The sequence below is a fragment of the Centroberyx gerrardi genome, chromosome 15, assembly GCF_048128805.1.
Source record: "Centroberyx gerrardi isolate f3 chromosome 15, fCenGer3.hap1.cur.20231027, whole genome shotgun sequence".
In the NCBI taxonomy this organism is placed as follows: domain Eukaryota; kingdom Metazoa; phylum Chordata; class Actinopteri; order Beryciformes; family Berycidae; genus Centroberyx; species Centroberyx gerrardi.
The window spans coordinates 25,375,349-25,391,283 of NC_136011.1; the positions used below are offsets into that span (position 1 = coordinate 25,375,349).

General features: G+C 41.0%; 2 protein-coding genes and 1 long non-coding RNA gene across 3 annotated transcripts in view; 1 reads left to right on the plus strand and 2 right to left on the minus strand.

The window, feature by feature from the left end:
- The window catches only part of ugp2b (UDP-glucose pyrophosphorylase 2b), a 409,818-nt gene that overhangs the window by 111,111 nt on the left and 282,772 nt on the right, over nucleotides 1–15,935 (plus strand). The gene's annotated exons all lie outside the window — the stretch shown is intronic.
- Nucleotides 632–2,654, minus strand: LOC144542366 (uncharacterized). The gene is made up of 2 exons (XR_013507224.1): nucleotides 2,306–2,654; nucleotides 632–2,246 (listed from the first exon to the last, which is right to left on the minus strand). It is a non-coding gene; the product is annotated as an uncharacterized LOC144542366 (long non-coding RNA).
- Nucleotides 4,769–15,935, minus strand: part of abch1 (ATP-binding cassette, sub-family H, member 1) — a 37,390-nt gene continuing 26,223 nt past the window's right edge. Inside the window, exons 12-20 of the mRNA XM_071905323.2 lie at nucleotides 15,595–15,665; nucleotides 14,905–14,954; nucleotides 14,302–14,358; nucleotides 13,992–14,062; nucleotides 13,670–13,758; nucleotides 12,175–12,278; nucleotides 9,291–9,450; nucleotides 7,541–7,645; nucleotides 4,769–4,953 (exon numbers count right to left, since the gene is read on the minus strand). Of these exons, the coding sequence (XP_071761424.1) occupies nucleotides 4,847–4,953; nucleotides 7,541–7,645; nucleotides 9,291–9,450; nucleotides 12,175–12,278; nucleotides 13,670–13,758; nucleotides 13,992–14,062; nucleotides 14,302–14,358; nucleotides 14,905–14,954; nucleotides 15,595–15,665 (814 nt within the window). The 3' untranslated portion in view covers nucleotides 4,769–4,846. The remainder of the gene's footprint in view (nucleotides 4,954–7,540; nucleotides 7,646–9,290; nucleotides 9,451–12,174; nucleotides 12,279–13,669; nucleotides 13,759–13,991; nucleotides 14,063–14,301; nucleotides 14,359–14,904; nucleotides 14,955–15,594; nucleotides 15,666–15,935) is intronic.

Consider the following 15,935-nt stretch of genomic DNA (forward strand, 5'->3'; position numbering starts at 1 on the left):
AATGTACTTAAGTAAAAGTAGAATTACTGATTAACTGTAATTAGTTACTTCCACTGTTGCGTACTTGCATGCATGTTCATTCACAGACACACGTGCACACATACACACACACACTCATGCACACACACATTTACACAGATACACGCATGCAGACATAAACACACACACATATGCTTGTAGGCACACAGAGCACTTGCCCATTCAAGTCCATATCTTTAATAGTTATGCCCTTGCTTTTTGTAAATGTGAACACACACACACACACACACCCAGTTATCCCCTATCACATGCAAAGACACACAAAACACACATAAACGTACCAAGACACACATGCTCAACTCTAACACACACACACACACACACTGTACACACACACATATGCACACAGTTAATGCAGTCAACCAGAGAGGTGAAGATCTATAGGCTACCCAGGCAGCGAGGTCATCATCGCCATGGTGACAAGCAACACAGCGATGCGAGCGAGCATGATGTCATTATATAAATCTGTCTTCAATGGCCTGCGGGTGTTTTTCGTAATCACTGGAATTCCGGGGGTTTGTGTTTTGGTATTGAGCAAAAACCTGGCACCGCTCTGAAATCCTGAACAAACAAACGAAACAGACAAAAGGCGTATTTCTCAATAAGGTTTAATGTTTCAAAAGACATGAATAGTACTTCATCAAAGCATATATGCTATCACAGTGCATACATGTCACAATACAGGAGTGTACATATGCTTCACATGCCCTTTGGGGAGATACAGAGGAGGTAGTAGACTGGAGTTTGAAACTTGGGGTGGAGTGGACTCGGTACATCGTGGCGACTCAGGCCTTCGTTACACCGTCGTCACAAATTCATCACACATGAGGAGTTTTGTTGCAAGATGATATCTGCCATTTGGAGAAAGTAATCGCTTATTTTTTATAAAATAGTTGCACAAAATGAAAACAAACGGTAGTATTTTTTAGAAAGTAGGTAAGTCCTTGGTTGACATTTCACAGACTGGATGATGGATATTTGGGTGATGATTAGGCTTTAAAACTAATCAGGTAATGATTTTTCTTCCAAAATGGCTACAGCATATGAGAACAAAACTCTTCATATGATCTCATACACTCTTAGAAAGGACGTGTCATTTTTAACACATCTGTGTGTCTGACAACACACACTTTACTTTTTAACACAAGATATGTTAATAACACATGTTGTGTTAAAATGTATTGTCATGAACATATGTTGTGTTGACAAGTAACACAAGTGTGTGTGTTGTCCCAAAGAAGACACACAGATGTGTTAAAAATGACACATCCTTTCTAAGAGCGTACAATCTTACACAGTCAGTTTCTTGCAATATTATGACAAAAAAATGCCAAAAAATAAGTGTACCCATACTATTTATGTCCATCCTTTCCATCCTATTTATATATGATTGTTGCTTTCTTTTTTCAGAGATTGTCCACCATTTCCAGCTGTTATATTGTTAATGGTAGGTGCAGCAGACCCAATAATGTGTGTTGGGAATTGACTGAGGCACAGAGGTAATCCCGTCAGGATTTGGGATTTGTCTTCAACTGTTTATCAAGCTGAGAATATGAATATGAACCGTATATACACAGAGTTTGGCAAAAAAAAAAATAAAAATGTGAGAGTTCATCAGTCTTTAGAAAAGCGAGTCCATTAAGGAGCATGTTGGCATCAGTGGTCATCTGAACGTGATGAGACAAAAAGGAAAGCAAACAGGTGCTTGTGTGCCAGTCCGGTTTGTATTCAGAGAGATTTAAATCCATGAAGAAGCTACTACATTTCTCCCAAATGGAAAACAAACAAAAAAAAACAAGTCCCTTAAAATGTGCGATAGGAACAGCGACAAATGTACAGCAAAAACAACAAGAGCAACAGCAGATTTACAAGGCAGGAAAACTCTCTGTTGGGTTGGACTCCCAAAGATTCAACACCTAACATTACACACCAGTTACTGCACACACACTGTTATGGACCGGGACGTAATCTGACCCACAGCAACCAGGGGGACTTAAAATTCATATCGATTAATTATTCATCCTCTTAATGGAGACATACAGTAAATTCTCCATTACATAAACATTAGTGGCATTACCGTGACTGTTCATTCCTACAGCATCGGCATGGTTACGAGACACAAGGAGCATCCAACACTGTGGAACGTCTAAACACAACACATGCTGGTATGTGTGTTAAGCTCTACATCTCAACTGGATTCAAAATGTCTGAGCTATTTAAAAAAAAACAAAAAAAACAACAACTTCTGAAGCGTGTTTTCATATACATGTAAACATTTCTCAATCTTTATTTGAATGGCACAACACAGGACGGACGCTCTGCGGCCTCCTGCCTCCTGTCGATCATTCTCACCGCCAATAAAAGCCCGGAAACATGCAGTGGATTCAGAGAGCTCACTGGTTTAGAGATCAATACATCCTGTCTTCATAATGAATACAAGGGAAGAGTGTCTACTAATAATACACAGAAATTCACTTCATTGTATTGTTAACAGTGGTGGGGGTAATGCGTTACTTTGCATTAGAGGACTTCAATGACCTTCAATGAATTCTTGTAATCAGTTATTAGTTATTTTCTAAAACTTTTATTTTTCTTTCATATTGTTTCATATTTGTTAGCACAAATTAAACAAAAAAGTTGAAAAAATGGAAAATCCCACGACTTCTTGTGCAGATAACATGCTGCTAATTAAAAAAAAAAAAATAAAATAAAAAAAAGGCAATCTAATTTTGAGATTGGGTTAGTGTTTTAAAAACAGCAATAGTCTTGCTCTTGCATTTTAAAATAATGATCAACAACACACTTGGAGAACAAGCCATATTGCTATGTCATGTTCATGAAGTGGGTAACGCAAAATTACTCTAACAAGTTACTTTTAAGAAGTAAAGAAACTTTTAAAAGTAACTTTCCCCAACACTGATTATGAGTAGACAAAGAAGAAGATAAATCAAAGGGCCTCTTATCATAGAGAAAGTTCAAAAAACATTACTGGCTAAAATAGGCTTTTTAACTTATAGGGCTTCAGTCTGGACACTCGGTCCTGCGCTTCCCAGCTGTTATAAACTGACATCGACTCCAACCACCAATCACAGTCCACTCCTGACACCATGGCAGTTTATAGAAGCTGAATGATTTCTGTGAGCAGAGCGCCTTGGATTTTATTTCTCTTTTTCTACAGTGTCGACACCAAACACCCAGCAGGCGCCTCTCCACACCTCATGCTGAAGCCAAGGCAGCATTCCTCTTGTGTGCTATTATTTTGTGTTATTGTTGATAGGAGCTTCTTAAACACAAGTACGAGTTATTGAGAAACTGTTGCGTAAAAAAACCCCAGCTATTTTGAGGACGGCTTGAAAAAACGCAGACACACAACTGATCTGTGCGGAGAATCTCCCCGGCTGCCTCCGCTCTGTCCAGCAAAGTGGAGTCAGTGGCGACAGGGAGACCAGAGTAATCAAAAACCGATTATCTTCTCAGGCAATGCAGTCGCCCGCCGCAAAGCGAGCTCATGGCAATTAAGAGGCCATGAAATCCCAATCAGCAAAATCAAAATCCCCTTTTTTCTCCCGCGGGAGATGCAGGCACAGGCACAAAAAACAGCAGGTACAGAGAAGACCGGCAACCAGAAGCGACGACGACTAACGCAGTTGAGTTAGAGCACCTGATAACCCGCCATGACACGGTTACCGCCTCCTGTCACACAGCATAACTGAACGCAGGTCTAACAAGCAAGCAACTAGAAAAGACACTGAGTCGACACTGTTGCTGTGGGGAACCAGAAAAGGGGCTACAGAACCAGAACTCTCTGGTTAATTTATTCACACAAAGTGGAGCGTTCAGCATCGTAAACCCTCTTCTGGGTTCCCACCACACACTGCGACAACAATCCTCTCCTCGTGTTTTTTTTCTTCTGGTCAGGCAAAGGGAAAAGACGGACGGTTCAAAATTTTTTCACATTTTCTTGTTCACGAAAATACTTTTTTTTTGTGCTGATATTCCGAGACTCTAAACTTTGTCACTTTTACATCAAGTTCACAATTACATATCGCTGTTTCATTTCACGTTCTCTATAATGCAAATATAAGGTAGACAACAAATAAAATGTCACCGACAAAACCGATATATTCAATATGTTCAGTAGATTCACCACCATTTTTTTTCCTTTCTATTTTTTCGACACAAAAAACCAAAACAGGCTAAAAGCTCTTGGATTGTTTAGATCCCACCTCTTTCAATCTGGAGGGAATGAGACAAAGTGTATCATAAAGAAATCTCCCTCTTAGCATCTAAGACTGAAGGGAAACAGAAAAATTTAAAAAGTGACCCTGAGTTGGTGTGCGGTTCATTCAGGGGGTCGAAAGTTTCAACGCCCTGCAGATAGAAGTGGAACAAACTGTGAGATCATTCGGTTTTCACTATTAAAACCAATATTCTCATGCTAGACAAGTGTGTATTCGGTCTTGCGTACTTCTACGTGCAACATTTTGAAAGTTCACCCACACCGAATAGGCAAACACCACTGTCGCAGGGTCAGGTAGCTGGGGACGAGAGGAGGGTGTGTGTGTGTGTGTGAGAGAGAGAGAGAGAGAGAGAGAGAGAGAGAGAGAGAGAGAGAGAGAGAGAGAGAGATCATTCAGGAGGAGAGAGACTGATGCATCAACCCATCAGTCTGTCCTGCCATTAAAGCACAGTGACCCCCCCACCCCCCCCACCCAGTCCGGAGGGCCCAGGCCGGTCCGTGGAGCCGGGGGGCCTCGCCTGGCGGTTCTCTCCCCCAGGTTGGAGGCTGCTCTCTGGGGCGAGGCTGTCACGTTCTCAGCTTCAGGATGACGGTGGCCAGGATGAGGAAGAAGCTGTTCCAGCCCAGGCTGACGACGAAGCCCCGCCACACCATCATCCGAGTCAGACCCCAGCCTGCGGGAGGGAGGGAGTTAGATTTACGTTCAGAGCTGACGTACCACACACACACGCACACACACACACTCTCTTTGATATTAAATTTTGTTTAGTTTTCTGTAGGAAACCCATGAAAATTTTGCGCTAAAAGACTGGAAACCCCATGTGAAAAACCCACATGTGAATTCAAAGCACATGTGCTTTTTGGACACATGTTGGTTTTCATATGTGAACAATTTTTTTCACATTGTATCCTGATATCCTGATATCATGTGATAGTTTTTACTTCAGTGTGAAAATTTAAAGTCATAGGTTAGAAAAAGTGTTTTTTTTCCACATGTGAACATTTTCACCTGCCATTGCATATTACAATATTTGTTTCACATGTGAAAACTTAATTTCACATGCAAAGAGACAATTCACAGGTGCAAATGTCATTTTCACATAGGAAAAGGGAAATTTCACAAATACGAAAACCAACATGTGTCCAAAAAGCACATGTGCTTTGAATTCATGTGACTTTTTTGTCAGGGAACTGCGTCAGTGTGTGTTAAGAATTGGCCACTGGATCCTCAACATTACATGCAACCTAAAGTAATGAGCGGAGGAGACAAGGCCATAGATGATGATGACGAGCCTCGAGGTTAGAGAAGCAGGCGACTGGAAGATTGAACACTAGGACAAGCTAGGAAACTGTTTGTGGATGGAAGTGAATGAGAAACGCTCTCTTCTCCCTCAACAACTGCCACTGAGGTGCCCTTGAGCAAGGCACTAAAGCCCCAACTACCCCGGTGCTGGGTAAATGTAAAGCAGCCAGGCAGAAATGTCATCAGTGAGTATTTAGAGTATTTTGTATACTAGATCACAATCTCGGTGAAAAGCGTCTTTGGGAATAGCTGTTTATATGACCGTCCCTCAGAAATCAAGTCAAGTAGTCAACTAGAAGTCAACAGTAAAAGAACCAGAGGCTCCTTTATCTTCACTGCAGTTCCTTTGCTTAACGTGCTCATGCGATGAAGCAGCGTCTCGTGCCTGCACAAGAACTTCGTATTTTGTACTGATGATTTTATTGCGCTCTATCGAGCCATAGACTGCTGTTCTGCTCTTAATAATGGATGTCAGTCTGTATGGTGTATCGTGTGGCGAAGTGTTACATGTTTCATTATGCTTTTATGTTACGAATTTTAATTGTGGTGTTATTGTTTTTTATTATGTTTTTACTATGTGTTCTTGTGTTCTTACTGCAAGCCATGTCTGCAAACCAAATCTTCAGGAATTTAATTGAATTATGGATCTTCATATCCCATTCACAAATATAAATGTATAGTTATAATACAATAATTCATGTTTAGTTGCATGAGCAGAATCTTTTATAGATTAAAATGGGATCAGAACCTAGCTAATGTTAGCACATCATGTTCAGGTTTCTCATAATAGGGAAACAAGCTTTTCCAGGCTATTGTAAATTTTATCTGGTGCGTACATGTGCCAAATCATGAACATAATATTTGAGTATCTGGAATAAAACTGGAATGCTAAAGTGCATGTGAATCCAACCACTGAATGAGGGACTAAGCAGGATTAAGTGGCATAAGTGAAGTAAAAAGGGTTTCAAATCTCCCTAACTGCTGATAATGATTAACAGTTTGTTTCCATACTGTATTTTTGTTGATTCTTTTGTTAATGCCTGAGTTTAAGAACAAATGTATGATCTGTTAACGCAGCATGCTAAATATTCTTATGGGATTTTAACTGCAAATATTACATTTAATTCTCTGTGTGTATCTCTCTGTAAAAACCCATTTTTCAGCCCCGAAGTTGAATTCTGACACTGCCGACATTTTCCTCTGTCTCGTCTTCCAGCGTAACGCCACGATAAGGTTCTTAACAGGAAATAGCTGCCCCAACTTCCTGTCCTAAGTGTGTATCAAGTAACATGGAGGGAGCTCAGGCTGCTGTCAGGTCGTATTGTTCAGAGAAGATGAGATGGAGAGGGAGAGAGAGGGAGAGGGGGAGAGAGGGAGAGAGAGATGGAGAGAGAGACAGAGGGAGAGAGAGAGAGACAGAGAGACAGAGGGAGAGAAAGAGAGAGAGAGAGAGAGACAGAGAGGGAGAGAGAGATAGAGAGAGAGAGAAGGAGAGAGATGGAGAGAGAGAGAGATGGAGAGAGACAGAGAGGGAGAGAGAGAGATGGAGAGAGAGAGAGAGAGAGAGAGAGAGAGAGAGAGAGAGAGAGACAGAGAGGGAGAGAGAGAGATAGAGAGAGAGAGAGAGGTGGAGAGAGGTAGAGAGAGAGAGAGATTGGGAGACGGAGAGAAACCAGAATACCTCAGTCCAGGAAGCTGAATTACAGAGGATCCTGGTCTGTTTAATGATTTAGACCGATGCTGCTTTAAGAAGTGAGTATCTGGTGTATAAGGTAACACTCTGAGTGGTGTGTGTGTACGTGTTCGGCATCCATGTGCCCATGCGTGTGATAATAACACACGTTGACTGTTCTCCAGACAAGCTATGACAGCTCATTGTGTTGTGTAACTAATGAGTGTTGTGCAACGTGTGGGTATGTGTGCGTGTGTGTGTGTGTGTGTGTGTGTGTGTGTGTTACCTCTGTACATGATGCAGCGCAGGGCTTCGGCGGCGTAGGTCTGGGGCAGCACCAGGCTGAGGTAGCGGAGCGGATAGGGGATACACTCCACAGGCCAGATAATACCTGCCGGGACAGGACACACACGCTGCGTAAGACCTCAGTTACACCTGCTGCTGAAACGCGAGCCACGCGATTAGGGATTGGAATTGCGTTTAATAATATTCCTGTTTAAACAAGTTATGTAACTGACTAGTCTGAAAAAAAAAAAAGAGGTCAAACCGATCTCTCATTTGAGCTCTATTTCATTGTGTTTATTCACACACACACACACACACACACACACACACACACACACACACACACACACACATACACACAAACATTTAAACACACTCAAATACTGCTTATCTAAATTTCAATTAAAACATTTTCCATTTAAAACACTGAATGTAGGCCTATACACTCAATTCACAAAAACACATGGAAACTAACTCATGGCTTAGTAATGGTATAGGCTCATCATTAATACATTTACATTTTGTCATCTTATATAACAACATATATCTCATTCAAAATGATGAGTAAACACTACAAAATATTATTTAAAGATGAAAAATGTACTGAAATCAACATTGCATTGCCTAAATACCATGTAGCTCGGCCGAACCACTACCTGAGGTAAGTAAAAGTAGTAAGTAGGCCCGTCTGATCAATTCATATCGATTTAGCCTCCGCAATGTTTCAGTCTTTCAGTTCACTTGAATGGTCCGTTTTTGTTAAGGGATATGAGCGTATCCACATGCTCAGAAAAAAAAGAAGCCTAATAGTCACTGATTTTAGTTGAAATGACTAGTGTGTTTTGACGCTGACTAGGATTTGGACACTTGTGTATAAACGACCGGTCGGTTAAACTCTACCATCCCTAATCTGGATATGAACAATCCAATCAAGCCCTTGCATTTATATGCGTTCTAGTTTTGTCTCGTTTACACTGCGTTGTCATTGTGATCGGACCTCGTTTTTCGAGCGAGCGATCAAAAACCGGCGAGCTGGTGGGGAGGAGGTGAGAAAATCGAACATGTTAGGTGATGCTTGTTGCTGTCCAGCCTGGACTTTTCCACAGAACGGATCGTCCTCTACGACTCTCAGTAGAAATGACAAGTTGTTTTCGCCGCAATCGTGTCTGCAGCGGCTGTGAATGCAACTACAGCGACTTGTTCACTGCGAATGAGGGAAAGGAGTGATGACTGGTGGGAGCGGATCCTGCTGGAGTGCTTTAGTGAATCAGCGACTACGTTTCTACAAGCGGCGATGATGTTTCTACCCACAGAAATGGCAGTTCTAGCCGTGGTGATGGCGTTTCGACCCATGGCGATGACGTTTCTGTTCGCAGCGGTGATGTTTCTAGCCGAAGCGATGACATTTCTACCCCATGAGTAGAAACTTTCTCACTAAAGACTGCATTTACACCTGGCTGACTCCGGCTGAGATCCAATCATAATGCGAGGTCTGGCAGATACGATCACATTCCGGGTTGAAATGACACCTTGCGGTATCATGCATTTTTTCCTTATCCAGATAAGACATCCAGATACAGATCACATTTTAATATCTGGTGTAACTGTGGTCTAAGACGGTACGAGGAAGAGGAGGGGAGGGACAGGTGAATGGGTGTGTTTAAGCCTGAGCCCCTAACAGAAAGGATTAATCTCTCTCCCTCTCTCTCTCTCTCTCTCACACACACACACACACACACACACAGGCGTACCGCTGAGGATGAGGTTGGGGTAGAACATGCCCAGGGCGGCCTGGTTGGCGTTCTGCTCGTCATCGATGGCGGCGGAGATGACGAGGCCGAAGGAGATGCCGGTGACACCCTGCAGCACCATCAGAGCTACGACCAGCGCTAAGGAGCCTTCATTAGGAATCTGCAGAGAGAGACAGAGGGACGGGGGGTAAGGCAGTGAGAAAAGACAAAGTTATAATGTTTCTCCATTTTTAGGCTATTTTCATGCACAAAGCTGCAGCAGACCTAAAAGTGGCAGAGGAAAAAAATGGTAGAAAAGGGTGAGATAGGGAAAGTTGTAGGCAGGTCCAAATGTTATGTCCCGTTATGTCTTTAAAGGAGTATGAAACCTAAAACTCACTTTTTTCTGCTGTTAATCAATCTTGACAGAACGCTTTTTTCCTGGATTTTCTGTGTAAATTCCAGCTTACTGTTGCCAACTAGCGGCTGAAAAAACCTTTGACTGACTAGTGTCGTTTTGGTGTTTTATAGACTTTTGCATGTCATCATACATGTCATTACCCATTCCTCTTCATGCTGCTTGCATTTTTTAAAAGAAGTAAACTAGGCAAAGTGGGTGGAGAAAGGCTCAGATTGAGGGTTTCATGACCCTTTAATAACTTGTAATGAAGAATGCTAAATGTTCTTACAGAAAATATTAATTTCATAGCGTTATCGTTAGACCTGATTGTGGAACTGTGTGTACTTGTGTGTATCTCTCCATAAAAACCCATTTTTCAGCCCCGAAGTTGAATCCTGACACTGCCGACATCACCCTCTGTCTCATCTTCCACCTCTGCGATAAGGGATTCAACAGGAAATAGCTCCTGTGACTTCCTGTCCTGAGCGTGTATCATGTAACATTGGAGGGGCGCTCAGGCTGCTGTCGGGTCTTATTGTTCAGAGATGAGATGAGATCAAGAAATAGAAAGAGAAAAGAGACAGAGAGAGAGAGAGGGAGAGAGAGAAAGGCAGAAACAGAAAAACTCCCTGATTCTCTCCACAGATCTTGAGCCAAAAATACCACGGGAAATGAAAACTGTCGGCAGATTACGTTCAGGTCGTAAATTACACAGACAGGTAGGAGTGTGAGCAGGGCAGGGGCGTCGCACAAGAATTTCATGAAATAAAAACACAGGAAAGAAAAGTCTGCAGTTCTCAGCTCAGTTTGATCGTAGCGATAAACTCACTCAAAACTACAATCTGCAGGCATTTGTAAGCGTGTGTGAGTCTCTTTGCGTGTGTGTGTGTGTGTGTGTGTGTGTGTGTGTTCGTGCACTTGTCCCCAGTGTGTAAGACACTATCCGTCTCCCCTGACAACGTGCAAAAATAGACCTGCGCTGAGAGGCCACATGACCACTCGGTTGCCACAGCAATCAAGAGCTGTTGTCGTGGCGATCCCGCAGTGATCCTTGGATACGGCCAACTCAGGAAGTGATTTATGGAGCGGTGGTCTCTTTGGACTTCGGCACCTTAATTAACGTGCACGCACACACACACACACACACACACACACACACACACACACACACACACACACACACACACACACAGACGAATACAGAGACAGACGAACACAGGCGAGCACACACGACCAAACACACACACACACACACTATCCATCCCCACTAGTTTGAGTGCCTTCTCCCTCTATTGATTCCATACGCATGCCTATTGAAAATCAATGGTGGACAGAGTCGACGTGTTTCCACTGGTTCATTGTTCTCACAGTAAACCTGATCCTGCTGCAGGCTGGACTCACACTACAAGATTTACACCACATTTTCTCCCCGGCAGGCCGTCCCATGTACATTTTTAAGGAGAAAACTGAATGTTATATCATGATCTTGGAACAATAATGGTCTGTCTGATGGCCAAAAATTAAATATTCATAGAATATGGTGCTACAAACGGTTCTTTACATGTAGGTGAAGTTAGATTTTTGTAAATGTTTGTTACTGTAGTAAAAATGCAAATGAAGAAGGTTATAGATCTGCTCGTTTTTGCGATATGGGGTGTGAATACGTTAACCCTCATTATGTGAAAAACTGCTCCCTACACATCACGAACATAATGATTACAAGCTCGCAATCATTTTTTAGAGGCTTTTCTGCTCTTTTAATAAGCCGTCCAATCTCAATAAAATGGCTTTAACGGCGACTTTGGTGGTTAATTAGCGCAGGAAGTCTTGTAGTGTGCGTCTACGTCAAGACTGTCACCTGTCAGCCTCAGGTCAGCGCTGACTGACGGCCTTGTGGTCTCAACAACAGCTAAACAGAACTGACCGTGTGGTTTGTGTTTCCAATATTGGTATTGACGTTGTAATGAAGAGCGAATCACATGGAAGGACGGTTTGAAAAAGACGAGTTACACAGCGTAGAGTGTTTATGAGTAGAGTGTCGTTTTCTATCACTGGTTCAACTGTAAACCCGCCCCTCTTTCTGTCACTAAATTGGTAACTAATTTGTTTTTTTATTAACCTGTATCGGTGTGTATATATGAGTAATGATCTCTACTAAAATAGTCAGAGACGGAGGCCAGGTTAAAGTGTGTTTAAATTGGCAGCAGCATATGTTTGCATAACCCCAGAATTGTTTATATTCTACTTTATTGATTTTTTGTTTTTACCTTTTTATTGCTTATTCTATATTCTCTTTTTGTGCTTATATTCTGTTTTTTTTTTACCTGCTGAATCTTAGTGCTTTTGCTGCTACGACTTAATTTCAAGTCAATGAAGTTTCATCAGTGTGTGCGTGACTGCTGTGTGTGTGTGTGTATGTCTGCGTGTACATGTCTATGTCTGTGTGTGTGAGAGAGACAGAGAGAAAGAGGTGCATTATGGGTAGTGCGTCTATTTGTGTCGAACCTTGAAGACGAGCAGTATGAACATGAGCAGCAGGATGATCTGAACGCTGATGACAAACAGCTGAGAGAAGAGGTGAGCCAGCATCGTCTCCAGAGAGCTCACACCTGGTAGAGAGAGAGAGAGAGAGAGAGAGAGAGAGAGAGGGAGAGAGAGAAAGAGAGAGAGAGAGAGAGATACACAACACCATGAACTCAGGCTCATTTAACTTCACAAGAGACCCATTTTACGTCAGAAAAAAGTTGATTGAAATGCACTTTTTTAATTCAATAATTAAAATTTCAAACAAAGTAATTTATTGTCCCTATACCATTTAAAGCAGTGATTGATAATTAGTGAAATCTAATAATAATAATAATAATGATGTTTTTCCATGTTGGAGAATGTCAGGTCAGAACATTTCTGCTGCTGTGATCCTGTTGCTCCCCCTAGTGGCGATTTATCAAAGTACGGTTAAATGTTTCATTAGATCAGATTAGATGAGACAATACTTTAATGATCCCTGTGGGGGAAACTGGCCATTGGTTACATTCAGTATTTCAGAATTCAGCATTCAGTAATGTAATAAATTGAATCTCAATTACACATATAAAAACAAATACATCCTCCAAAACAATTCATATGTTCTCTGTTCCTGAATTTCAGTGGAGAGTTTTAGTGTCCCATGATGGTCTAAATGCTGTACGTGTAAATGGTCAAATTTAAAGATTCTGAATATCATCACAAAATATTGGGTATGTATGGAAGCCCATTTCCGCCAGTGTGATGAAATAAAAAAGATCCTGTAAGTCATTATAATGAGAAATTTTCTCAAAATAATGAGTTAGTATCTCAGAATGAGTTAGTATCTCAGAATAATGACTTAGTATCTCAAAATAATGATAAACTTTCTCAAAATAATGATAAACTTTCTCAAAATAATGATAAACTTTCTCAAAATAATGAGAAACTTTCTCAAAATAATGAGTTAGTATCTCAAAATAATGACTTAGTATTTCAAAATAATGAGAAACTTTCTCAAAATAATGAGTTAGTATCTCAAAACAATCATTATTTTGAGAGTTTCTCACTATTTTGAGATACTAACTCATTATTTTGAGAAAGTTTCTCATTATTTTGAGATACTAACTCATTATTTTGAGATACTAACTCATTATTTTGAGAAAGTTTCTCATTATTTTGAGACACTAACTCATTATTTTGAGAAAGTTTCTCATTATTTTGAGATACTAACTCATTATTTTGAGAAAGTTTCTCATTATAATGACTTACAGGACAGTTTTTTTCATCACACTGGTGGAAATGGGCTTCCATAGGTATGAGTAGCCTTAATACAAAGATATCAGTATTGACCATCAAAAACGCAAATGAGTCAATCCCTGCTATCCACTTCTGTACCAACAACTCATTTCTCAGAACAGCAGATAAAGGCAGAAGTCGTTTTTCTCAGTTTCACGACTCGCACGGTTTCTACTCAGTGTGAACTTTGACCTCTCACCTGCGACCCAGCATCTGTCCAGAAGACCCTCCTTCCTCTCCAGGACGAAGGAGAGGGCCGTCAGACCCACGGCCAGGTAGAAGGTGATGCTGGACGGGCGGAGGGGAAGAGGAGGAACAGGGAGAGAGAGAGAGAGAGAGAGAGAGAGAGAGGGAGACCCACTGAATATTAGCTGAAATCGTTCAATACAATCTTGAATAATCCCTCTTAAAAAATAAGCCGTACATGCATAAACAAAAGAGTGAGTGAATAAAAAAACGTCTTAGGTGTTTGACATATTAAGACGATAGCAGCTGTGGAACCGATGCCCCGCTACACTGACCTGAGAACAGCTCCTGGTGTCACAAACGTGGTGAAGTCTGTGTTTTGGCTGCCATAGATTGGCTCTTCAAACTGGAAGACAAAAACAGCAAGGCAGTGATTTAAATTGACTTCATTCTCTCTTATACGTGATCGTCTGGGGCAATACATACAGTATTCATGGGACTTTTATTGCTTTACTGGTATTTATTTATTGTTGTTGAATTATTTGTAAAGTACTTTGTAACTATTCTTTCAAGATTGCAATATAAATATATTCTATGCATTATAATAATAATAATAATAATACATCTTTTTGTTGTTTTTCTTACCTTTATAGGCAGGGCGACCAGGTAGGACATGCTACCCATCTTATTGTCGACAAAAGCCTGAGGATAGAGGACAGAGTTTTAACAATCCCAGTCGCACTTCTTGTAATTGGATGGTGTATCGTACTTATCATATGGCTCACGGTTCCATAGCAATTTCTCCGTAGGGAAAATGAATGGGGTTTCACATAATCGTCTCTGTCACACTCTACGTTTAACGCAGGGTCAGTTGATTTATGGAACCGTGAGCCATATTTGGGCAAGGCTGACGTCATTCGACTTGACGAGGTCTATCCTCCATGGAAAGTAGCACACATTAGCCAAAAAATGCTATTATAATAACCAAAAAGTCAGCTGTATTATGTTTGAATGAATGTTATTTATAGTATGACTTGTCCTGTACCATGTGTGTCAGTTTATACTGTGAGTAAGTTTCCCATGTGACTGTACAGCAAGAAGACAACTTCATGCACATTTATTATATTGGTTAAAGTGATTCTGATTACATCTCTCCTTGAAAAACCTTAATCCTTAAACCATGCAACCATCTCAAGATCTGCTGGAGATCTGAGTGAACAAAGCACACAGTAGAAAGCACTTTTCTACCTGAAAGGCCTCGTGTATTTTTTGCTGGAGCATGATGGCAATTTGTCGATCTAGAGAAAACAGAATTAACACTTATTAGCACCTTCAGTTTCTCAGATTTAGCTCATTCAAACATAAAGCTTCTCTTAATAACAAACTATATTTAATGTCTTCTGTCAATGACTGTATTTTCCAGTGTAGGTACATTTCAAAAACATTATTTTAGGATTTTAGCACATGTATCCCATGTGTGCTAAAATCCTAAAACATGTTGCATGGCCGCTTAGTAGACAACTGCACAGTCAAACCTCACCATTTCATAAAATATAAGGCACATGTGAAGAAGGAGATATTTGAAAGATGTGTCAATTTTACAATATGATCTCTGGCATGAAATCTTGCAAAACTCATCCTAGAATATCAATTTAGTTATGAACTCTTTTAAGGCCTTTGCAGACTAAAAAAGGAAACAGCTGAGGATAAAACCATCTGTATTTCTGTCGTACTGAGTGATGAATTTGAGGCAAAGATTTTTACAGAAAGCATTTTGGAATGCAGCTCTACTAGCTCACCAGCTCACTCAACAGCTCACTGCAGCTCACCAGGAAAATGTTAACGTCCAAGGTTTGGCTGAATGAAATGGAACCGTTCCAACTGGGGGACTAGGGGGCATGAGGAGGGTTTGGAACTGAACCAGACCCCGCAACTTACTAGTCAGGTCCAGCCAGACGTGTACCGATCCTCCATCGACCTCGTCTTTAGAAACCTTTCGGTACACCACCCTGTACAATCACAAGCAGAGTCAGAAACAGAACAAAATGATGTATATTACCTTATGCAAATGTTGCATTACAAGCAAAAATAGTAAGGCAGTGTTGCCCGGAAATGCAGATTGTCTGTTTCTTGTCTTGCCTGTTCAGAATTCAACATCGGCACAACACAAACATTTTGTGGTACATGTTCAGTTAGAGCTGAGCCACACTTAATAATAATAATAAAAGGAAGATACAGGAAGTAGGAAGATACAGATAAACAACACTGTATTTGCTCAC